Raw genomic sequence first — 11,132 nt, forward strand, 5'->3', positions numbered from 1 at the left:
CACAAACCGTGCGAGCCACATTAAAAAAAGTCTGTTGTGTGGGACTGGGGCATAGATAGGTAGGTACTTCAGTGGACTGGGGCATAGATTATACACTTATTAATATTATATTCGAGACTGGGGCAAAGTTCGATTAAAAGTTTCAAAATTCAATGGTTGGTTGACTAAAGTTTGATATCATAGGATAAGTCCATATACCTTATACTTGTGTTGATGAGTGTCATTTTAGTATTTTATTTCCATTCCTAACCTTCAATAATTTAAAAGTATTTTATAGGAATAATGATTTCACCATTTAAGATATATTTTTATAACAATTTGGGAACAGTCAAAGTTTTGCAAAGAAGAAATTTCACGAATAAATTTAAACATATTAAAGATGTTGATTATCAGTTTCTTCAGAAAAGTAAAGTGCCCACTATGCACTTTCAAAAGTCACTACCGAGATTGCCTATCCCAGATTTACAAAAAACTGGCGATCGCTATTTGCGGGCCTTGAAACCACTCTTAACAAACTCTTTATATGATGATGCACAACAACGTACTTTGAAATTTGTAAACGGAGAGGGACTTGAAATTCAAGAAAAGTTGATTAGTAAAGACAAAATGAACAAGAAGACAAGCTACATTTCGGATTATTGGTTTGACCTCTATTTGCGGGATCGAGCTGCCTTACCGATTAACTACAATCCCTATCTAGTGTTTCAAAATGATATCAAACCTGAATATAATGACCAATTGATTAGAGCAACGAATTTGTTAATAAGTGCTGTAAGATTTATGTTATCTTTGAGAGAACATATTTTGGAACCAGAAGTTTATCATTTGAATGCGAAAAAGAGTGATACTCCGTTATTTAGAACAGTTACTGGATTATTACCTGAAGCTATCTCTTGGTAATTACCTCAAAACATAGTTCATTCACAGTTAACACTATGCCTCAGATGATATTTTTTTTATTGCATTGATTGGTGGATGAGGTCACAGACCACATTGTGTTAATTGGTTACTGGAGCCCATAGATACTTATCTACTATGTAAATGCTGCCACCCACCTTGAGACAGGAGTTTTAAGGTCTCAGTTTTAACAGTAGAATGGCTGCCCTAACATTCAAATCGAAATGCATTACTGTTTCCCGGCAGAAATAAGCAGGGTGGTGGTACCTACATCTGAGGACTAACGAGACACCCTACTGCTAGTAATTAAAATTAAAGTATTTGAAATAAAATGTTATGTTTTTTCATAGAGTTCACGAGTTTTAGTCACTATTAAATTATTATCTTAACATTTTCATGCTTATATTTTCTTTATTAAAAAAATAATTAAGCACTGGATGAAATTATGATTTTACATAGATTAAATTATGAAACTTTAATGATAGTAAAAAAGTGACTGATAAAATTATTTTTTGCCAATTTTACACTTCAGGTATGGTGCATATTTATTCAAAGCATTTCCATTAGATATGAGTCAATTTGTTGGACTATTTGGAGCTACACGTTTACCTCAAATAGGTAAAGATAAATTATTCAGGGATCCTAAGAGCAAGCATGTTTTAGTCCAAAGAAGGGGAAGATTTTATGCATTTGATGTCTTAGATAAGGACGGTAAGTTAACAGTAATTAAACCACTTTTAGTTATGCAATATTACTTAATAAGAAAAACTTAGTAATAGTTACACATAATTAGAATAACAATTTATTATTACATCGTTTTCACTTACAAGATTAATTAGGTATAAAACTACTGTTTGTTGTTCTGACTGGTGTCAACACTGATTATTTATTGATTGATTACCACATTCCTGAGATTCTGTTGCTTAACACAGACTTGCTGCTTGAACAGAATTGCACTGAAATATAACTATTTTACCTTTCAAACAGCAATAGATAATTGTTTTAAATAAAAATATAGTAGGTAGTATTAATATGCATTATGTCAGTCTCCAACATGCCCTAACCAAAGTACTTAAAACAGAAATTAGGAGTACAGTTATGGAGTTATTAAAAAGGGTGACATGATACTATTTATGGACTAGTAACAGTTGCTTTAAGTAACCAGTGAATTCGTGTAACCCATTATAAGTATTATTGACTATTATCATGTGATTCTTGCCATCTTTACTTGAAACTGCTTTTCAAATTCTTAACAAGCTTGAAATTGCTGAATTCAAGGCATATATGATTTAATTTAACATATTAGAATAAAAAAAGCTATCTAACATTTAATTATGTGCTTATTTTTGCTTTTGAATGTTTCAGAGACCATTTTATTTAAGAACTTAAAATTAAGGTGAAGAAAAGTTTTTTCTATAATTTTAACCACAGCAAATTAACATTTCTGTTTACATTTTGATGTGATATGATGTACACTGTTGACTACCATTTTTTGTTAGATAGAATGATTGACTAACAAGATTTCAAGATAAGTCCATAGACTGAGAGCAGGACACACTGTAAATTTACCCTGTCTACTTCCGCAGCTAACCAATAATGCATTACACTTTGAAGGATTGAACAGCCGGACTATATAACTGAAACATAGACTTTCTGTCCCAAGGTGGGTGGCACCATTCATGTTGCCATGTAACCACGTAACACCAGGTCAGCTGTTAGTTCCATCGCCTGTATATATTATACAATAAATAAAAAATAAATATATTATGAATGCCACTACTTAAGTCTTGAGATTGAAATCTCGAGCTCATTAGTATAATATGTGTATCTTATCCTTCAAATTTTGAATGCATGATTATATCCAAACATAAACAGGCAGGATGATAATACTCACCTTCAGTACTCAAAGTAATTTGAAGACATATATCTGTAGTTGTATATTTGTGGTCATATACCTAAATCATCTTATTAATTACCATATGAACTATAAAAATGTCACCCTCTCTGGTATATGTTAACTATTTAAGTACTTCAAAAGATAATACTTGCATGTAAGGAAAATGTATTATTTCTGCGTGTGACTGTAGAATGATGATATTTCTCTTATTATAACACAGAAAATCCATAAATTATCGTATTTTTAGGCAACCTATTGTCTCCTGCTGAATTACTTGGAAACCTGTCTAAAATTATTAGAGATGACACCGGTTCGGCTGAACATCCACTAGGTTACTTGACCTGCCAAACTAGAGATTTGTGGGCGAAACAAAGAGCTCACCTTGAAGAAAATGGAAATAAACAAGCATTACATGTATTAGATACAGCTATATTCAACTTGATATTTGACGATGATGTTATCGAAGATGATAAAAATAAACTTCTGAAACATTATTTGTGTGGTAATGGAAATAACAGGTGATTTTTTTAAATATACTTTTTTATATTGTACAATATCCTTTAAAACCTTAAAAAAGGCAAGCAAACCTACGGTTTTTTTCACTTCAGGCAGAAATATACAGAGTTTGAGTCCATACTATTAACTACCAGTAATTATGCAAATTTTATAAATATTAGTAGATTAGTTTTTTTTAGACGAAAATTATTCCATCGTCTTGCACATCACCATTCGCTCCCATGATCTGTAAGCGGAGTAAAATGTCCCTTCGGAACAAGGTGACACTTTACAAAATTTGCATAACGCCCGTCATGAATTACGCGAGTGTGGTGTTCGCTCACGCGACCCGCACACACATAGACACCTTCCAATCCCTACAATCCCGCTTTTGCAGGTTAGCCGTCGGGGCCCCGTGGTTCGTGAGGAACGTCGACCTACACGACGACCTGGGCCTCGAATCAATCCGGAAATATATGAAGTCAGCGTCGGAACGGTACTTCGGTAAGGCTGAAGGCATGATAATCGCCTTATCGTTGCCGCCGCTGACTACTCCTCGAATCCTGATCATGCAGGAACCAGTCACCATCGACGCCTTAGACACGTCCTTACGGATCCATCAGATCCAATAACCTTTGCATTAGACGCCTTCAGCTCTAACACTAGAAGCAGGCTAAGGGACCCCGGTAACCGTACTCGTCGAACTCGACAAAGAGGTCGACGTGTAATCTAACCCATACATCAGCCCGCTGAGTTTCTCGCCGGATCTTCTCAGGAGGTCGCGATTCCGATCCGGTAGTAGATTCATTCGCGAAGCAATTGCTCTTGAGTTGTTAGGTCTCCTTCGGAGGCGCTCGGGCAGTTGTTAGCAAATCCCACCCCTCCTGGCTGAGCATTTGCTCGCCCACTTGTCCTGGTGAAACTGGAAAGGCACTCGGGCCACCAGTAATCTTTCAATCATAAAAAAAACACCATTCGTAAACGTAATATAAGTCCGAATTTACTGACGGGATTGAAACTCCGATATGTGCAGCCGTATAGACTTTGATTTTGTCTATCACTGTGTAGATAGGAAATCACATGAGAAATTGCAATAGATACAATCTCATTACAGGTGGTTTGATAAATCATTCAGCTTAATAGTTACAAAGGATGGAGTGTCTGGGATAAATTTTGAACACTCTTGGGGAGATGGAGTAGCTGTGCTAAGGTTCTTCCAAGACATATACAATGAAACAACAACAAAACCTTTTGTACATCCAGATTCTCAACCATCAACCTCAAACATTACTGTTCAAGAACTACGTAAGTGCAAGGATGAATCAATGAATTAATTATTATAATTAAAACAATGAATTTGCATTCCATTTGTACACGCTTTATATATTAGCTTAACTTGTTGGAACTGACTCCTTTAGACGCGATTTTGACCCACTTTAAACGGCCAGATTTCATTCAAACTTTGTAGATTTATCGAGGACCGATGACAATACACTAATATGATATGATTATCCATTATTCAATTTGCAAAATAAGATGTTTGCCAATTTTTATCTATAGTGGATAAGGCAGGAATTGATGTTAAAGTACTTAATAGTTTTAAAAATACGCTTATATAGAAAATTTAACTAAACAATGAAAAATAAATACTAGATTAAAAAAACCAAAAACACGCTTTATATAAAATTCAACTAAAAGCGTGGGGTGCTTTTTAAGATATTATTGAAATCATAATTCTTCTACTCATATCTGCCAGAAAAATATTTATAACTAATAACACCATGCCATGCACCCCACGCTTTTTTTACAATAAAATATATTTTACAATATTTTCAATTTAAAATTATTAAAATTTATTTTCTATTTTTTAGTTCAATTTTATATAAAGCGTGTTTTTTCGTTTTTTTAAACTATTATTTATTTTGCAATAATAACGGAAATAAAGATCGTGTGTTAAGATAAGGTTAGAATTATCATTATAAATAAATGTTAATATTATCAACAATTATGTATAATAAATACATCAGCCCTGACTAGGGAAATAATAATTCATTAACTTAGAAGTTTCGATTTCACAAGTGTAGGAATAATTTAAAAATTTGCTCCTCACACTTTTTATATGCTTTATTAAAAATGTATACGTGAGACATAGGTATAAACATAAATTAATCTATTTATAAAAAAAACCTAGTTGTTTTTTTTTTCATTTTACTTATTCTATGGGCTAGTGGACGAATCTCTTAAGAGATCCCGCCTTCACAGCAGCTTACGGTTTAGGTGGGATCCTAGTACGGGACCCACTAAACGACTGCATTCTTCATCCTCAGGAAGGATAGGGAGGCGTCCACCGAATGAAAACCAAACCAATAGGACCTTAAAAAAATATAAAATAAATTACAGAATTCAACCTTGATGAAAAATCGAAGAAGTTTATTCAGGACGCAAAGCAAGAATACGATAACTGGTGTGACTCCTTGAGCATTGATTACATATTATATGAAGGCCTCACCAAAGGAGCTTGCAAGAAATTCAAAGTTAGCCCAGATTGTATAATGCAACTAGCTTTTCAAGTAAGTTTTAATACAAATTATTATTTTTAAGTAATTGATATTCAAATTCAATTTTACTGTCTTCTATAAACAGTAATGACTATTGTGTAAATTTAATGAATGAATTTTTATGAAATCATCATGGCCTAAAGCAGTGGTGGGCAAACATTTTTAATGGCGGGTCACAAAGCTTGAGAAATTCTAGAGGAGGGCCAGAATTATAGAAAAAATGCGTTTTGTATTAAAGCTTTTTAATAAACAGAATACCTTTTACTATTACGCCTTGTTAGGCGTGTGATAGATAGGTGAAAATAATTTTTTTTTTTCAATAAATAAACTAATACCTGTGACAGACTGCCGAGATAATTGTAATGATGGCAAATTAATTATGAGATAGTGAAAGTTCAAAACACCCCTGAATTGGAGCTTTCCTTAAAAATTCGAAGATTTTCAATTTTAAACGTTAGATTTAAATTTTACGTGCCAAAATGCTGACTAGAATATTAGGATGGATGGACTCTCGGCAGGGCCGGATTAAATATTTCCGCTGACTGTGCTTTGCCCATCACTGGCCTAAAGGATGAGATGCCCGGTACATTCGTATCGAACGATGCGACTAAGCCAGTGTTCAAATTCTACAGGAAAGTACAAATTTTTCTTACGAAATATGTACTTGACAAATGTTTACGGATTACTTACACAGTGAAGTGAGTAGCGCTACCCTACTTCTTTCTGCCGTGAAGCAGTAATGCGTTTGGGTTTGGAGGACTTTGGTTCCCTCTGTATTTTGTACCGTATGTTCCATGGGGAGTGCTCTGAGGAACTGTTCGAGATGATACCGGCATCTCGCTTTTACCATCGCACCGCCCGCCACCGGAGTAGAGTTCATCGATATTACCTGGAGCCACTGCGGTCATCTACAGTGCGTTTCCAGAGGTCTTTTTTGCCACGTACCATCCGGCTATGGAATGAGCTCCCCTCCACGGCTTTCCCGAGCGCTATGACTTGTCCTTCTTCAAACGAGGATTCTGGAGAGTATTAAGCGGTAGGCAGCGGCTTGGCTCTGCCCCTGGCATTGCTGAACTCCATGGGCGACGGTAACCACTCACCATCAGGTAGGCCGTATGCTCGTCTGCCTACAAGGGCAATAAAAAAAAAGGATGAGCCAGCCGTATGTATTATAAAACTGACATTTAGATCTCACGTCTCAGGATGGGCAGCGTCATTAACGTGGTCGATGTCTATCGGCTCCGGTAACCACTCAACAGCGGATGGGTTGTAAACTAGTACACCCCTCTTAGCGATAAAAAAAATCTAGTCACCTCTATTTATAGGTTAAAAAACGCAAAGTTTATAATCATATTCCTCCTGGCTGAGCCCGTGCTCGCCAATCCGTTACAACAGCAATTATTTTCCTCCCACCCAAAAAAAACTTTACTACTGTTTTGATGTATTAATGTAGACTGTTGTTACGTCCTTAAAACTCCACGACCGCGAAATGATCTTATAAAAGAAATTACGGATATAATAAGTGACAAAATCATACATAATATATATTCATTTTAAAAAAAAGATTTAAACGACCTTATTTTGGTCACATGGGCTAAACCGTTAACATGATAAAAATACTTTGTGATTGTCAACTAATATATTTTGTGTTGATGTATCAGGCGGCATATCATGTGATAAAGGGTAAATTCGTTGGAACCTACGAGTCTTGCAGCACCTCTGCCTTTAAACATGGACGTACTGAAACAATGCGACCGTGCACCGAGAAAACTAAGGTAATAATGTTACGCGCTGGCGTTCGGGATAAATAAAAATTCTACCGAAGAATAAATTAAAACTCTATTTAACTTTAACGAACACTAAAATTCTTGATTCGCTTCGCTTCAGGTGATCCGTTCGGTGTTTCGCTTCGAGTAGTCCGATTACTGATTTTGTTCAATCTCTGCAACGCTTTTATAATCGATATGACTCATATGACATCCTTTGATTTATCGAGAACATTCTTAGCTTCGATGTCTTTTTCCGCCATGTGACAATAGATGGCGTAGTACTTCTCGAGCGTTTTCGACGTTACTAATTCCTTTGTTATTCGTTCCGGCTATTCCGCGATAGAAGGCGTTACTCTTGCCGGCGTAGCAATAATATCATCTATAAAAAACAATAATATCTAAAATGCAACTACAATGTTATATTAAAAAAATCTGAGCCCAAACTAAGCTATCATACGTAAAATTTCCCATGTTCACATAAATCAGAGAATCTAACGGTATTTTTAATGTCATATAAGGATTTTTGTTTGGCAAATCCTTCCAAGGTTATAATTTGATCATAAACTGATAAATGAATGCATACTAATCCCATAGATGATTGCAGCAGTGTAATTTGTTATCACTATGTATATTTTCCAGGCATTCTGCGAAGCTTTAAATGTTCATAAAAAGTCGAAAGATGAACTTCGAGTAGCTATGGGCGAGTGTTCCGCCTATCACTCTGAGTTAGTAAAACAAGCTGCCATGGGCCAAGGCTTCGATAGACACTTGTTCGCTCTTATGAAGATCGCTGAAGAAAATGATATACCAAGACCAGAATTATTCGATTCATACGAATATAAGTTCCTAAACAAATCAATTCTTAGTACAAGTACTTTGTCGGCTCCCAGTGTAATGGCAGGTGGATTTGGACCAGTTGCACAGGAGGGATTCGGTATTGGGTAAGTAATTTATTTTTAAATAGTTTACATATACAAGTCTAGTAGATAATAAGAAGAGTACATAATCACACCATTGAGTAACGAATACAATTAAAATATAAATTTCTAAATAATAAAATCATAATTTTATCCTCTAAATAATATGTGACCGATCGTGTGTATGGACTCGAAATAAAACTGATACTTTAGATAATTATTGTGTATTCTCAGACGGACACTCCACTTAGCTTAAATGTCTCCGCAGAAAAGGGATCGTGGCGGGGCCGTATAGCTTTGTTTAAGCCGCTTAAATTTAGTTCGAGCCGTTTACAATTTAAAAAGGATATCACTTTCTTTATGCCTTTTCTTTCTGACTGTACTATGGGTTGTGCGCAAGTATTTTAAACATCAATGCTTATTATGACTGACTCGGTGGTGCAGTAATTAGCGCCCCTGATTGCTGCGCCAGGGGTTCGATTCCCTTATGAAGCAAATATGCGTGTAATAAACAAGCTTGTTGGCTCATTGGGCGTTTATAATCTATATAATTATATTATGTATATACATTAACGTAAATGCGGATAACCCTGCGTAATTTATTCATAGTTATTTATTTATTATTGTTATATGATTAGTAAAGACTGGCAGCCTGACGAGGTTTTGCTAGTAAATTGATAATTAGTAAATTTAGATATTTATAATCTGTAATCAGGTGTGAGATATTTACTGAACAGAGTACTACATTAGTATAGAGTACCATTGAATGTGTATTGCAGATACCTACGGCTACCCACGTATTGTACATAGTACATATAAGTACTAATACGTAGTAGTGTTATCAGGCCATAAAACCTTTTTAAAAAAGTACATAATATTCTATGGGTATATGAAACAATTATCAGCCTATAGACATTTGCTATGAGGCATAAATTTTATAAGGTTACCAAAGGCCTATTCTAGATCATAGCATCTACGGTGAAAACCTGGTAAAGATGGGCTTACTTATATAATTTGGGAGTCAAAATTTAAATGTAGGTTGTCGAAACTTAATTTTATAAAAATTAAGTAAATTTTTATAAATTTACAGGTACTCTGCATTTCCTGATAAACTAGGTGCAGCTGTGAGCAGTTATAAAACGCACAATAGTAGTACCGAATTTGTGCAAGCTCTTCATACATCGTTTTTAGAAATCACAAGGATTTTGTCTGGATAGTTAAATCACTTCAGTCATTTGCGAGTTTTAAATTATTGTTTTTATATCTTAAAAAAAACCTATGTTCCGTTATAGTAAGTTTAAAAAAAATTATTATTAAGAGTACGCTAAAGGAAACGGAAGTTGGAGGTTATCCTATTCAATGAATGTAAAATGACAGCACTTGACTTCGACTGTATCAAAGCTGATGTAGCACTGCCACTGTTCACACTTAGGCCCTTGTACAAATGTAATCAGTGATCAAATTAATAGCAAGAGCGTTGTGAGCTTGTAATTTAAAAAAAACAGAACGAACTATTGACTGCTCCTAAAATCAAAATCGGGAAGTGACCAAAAACGGAATATTTGTTGTCGCAGTATATTTAAACAAAAATATCTTCAATATCTTCATAGTTCCGCGATCTGGAGTCTACAAAAGCTTAATGTAAAAAGTAAAGAGCAAATGCCGAAAGGGAGCGGCTATCTTTAGAACATCGCTCAGTGTGCTTAGTGCGAGTTTTTTAACGTTCTCGATAGCGTAAAAGTTAAGTTAATTTTGTATGCAGTTGGAACAGCGCCCCTAGCGGCAAACGTAGGTAAACGGTCCCATTCCATACAAATATGAGCTAACTTTTACGCTATCGAGAACGTTAAAAAACTCGCACTAAGCACACTGACCACCAAAGTTGCAGACATCGATCCTATGCTAGAGCTATGAGTAAGCATAGTTGATTGATAGAAAATATAATCATATTTATTTTATAAAATTTATATTATAATAAGATAATAATTTATTGATGATAAACTTGTGCCTTGAGAAAGTTACTGCTGTAATATTTCCGTATTTTCCGTCCTTTAAAATTTTTCATACCTATACTACATTGTGATTAACCAAAATTGAATTTTTTGTAGTGTAACTGGAATTTCCGCTAAAACTTAAAGTTTTTTTTATTTAAAGAGACTATCTTAAGAGGACGGTTGTCAGGATAACATGTTTTAATAAATGCTTTTTCACTGCACGCAATGTAACGCGCAGTCCAGTCTCGCGCGAGGCGAAAAGGCGTCCGCCAGATGAATTCGCTTGAGATTACGCGCTCACAAAATATATATGAATTTACAAAAGCACAAGACATATTAATCAATTAACTCTTAGCACTTTTTTTTGCATTTACCTACGTTAAGTAATTGTCAACGTTTATTTTACACCCTGCATATTAAGCTATGTATCGAACTAATATAAGATTTAATCAAATAAATGTTGTATTTAAATTATTATAAATTTATAATATTGTTATACTTTTACATAATTTTATATACTTAAAAATGTTTGTACATAAATATATCCAAATACATAATTTGTTTTATTTATATTTTATGGTAAATAGCCTAAATATGTGTCACTG

General features: G+C 34.6%; 1 protein-coding gene across 2 annotated transcripts; it reads left to right on the top strand.

Moving 5' to 3' along the window:
- The first annotated feature begins 86 nt into the window (after positions 1-86).
- Positions 87-11,084, top strand: CPT2 (Carnitine palmitoyltransferase 2). 2 transcript variants are annotated; one of them, XM_089731879.1, is made up of 9 exons: positions 87-155; positions 278-896; positions 1,430-1,608; positions 3,042-3,312; positions 4,404-4,594; positions 5,690-5,859; positions 7,509-7,622; positions 8,256-8,557; positions 9,624-11,084. In XM_089731879.1, exons 2-9 carry the CDS (start codon positions 283-285, stop codon positions 9,748-9,750), a joined length of 1,968 nt encoding a protein of 655 aa, XP_089588005.1. In that variant the 5' UTR covers positions 87-155; positions 278-282; the 3' UTR covers positions 9,751-11,084. The 2 variants fall into 2 exon arrangements, with proteins under 2 accessions (XP_089588005.1, XP_028034037.2); XM_028178236.2 differs by lacking the exon at positions 87-155 and having other exon boundaries at positions 162-896.
- Positions 11,085-11,132: the final 48 nt, after the last annotated feature.

This window comes from Bombyx mandarina, chromosome 12, assembly GCF_030267445.1.
Source record: "Bombyx mandarina strain Sakado chromosome 12, ASM3026744v2".
NCBI lineage: Eukaryota > Metazoa > Arthropoda > Insecta > Lepidoptera > Bombycidae > Bombyx > Bombyx mandarina.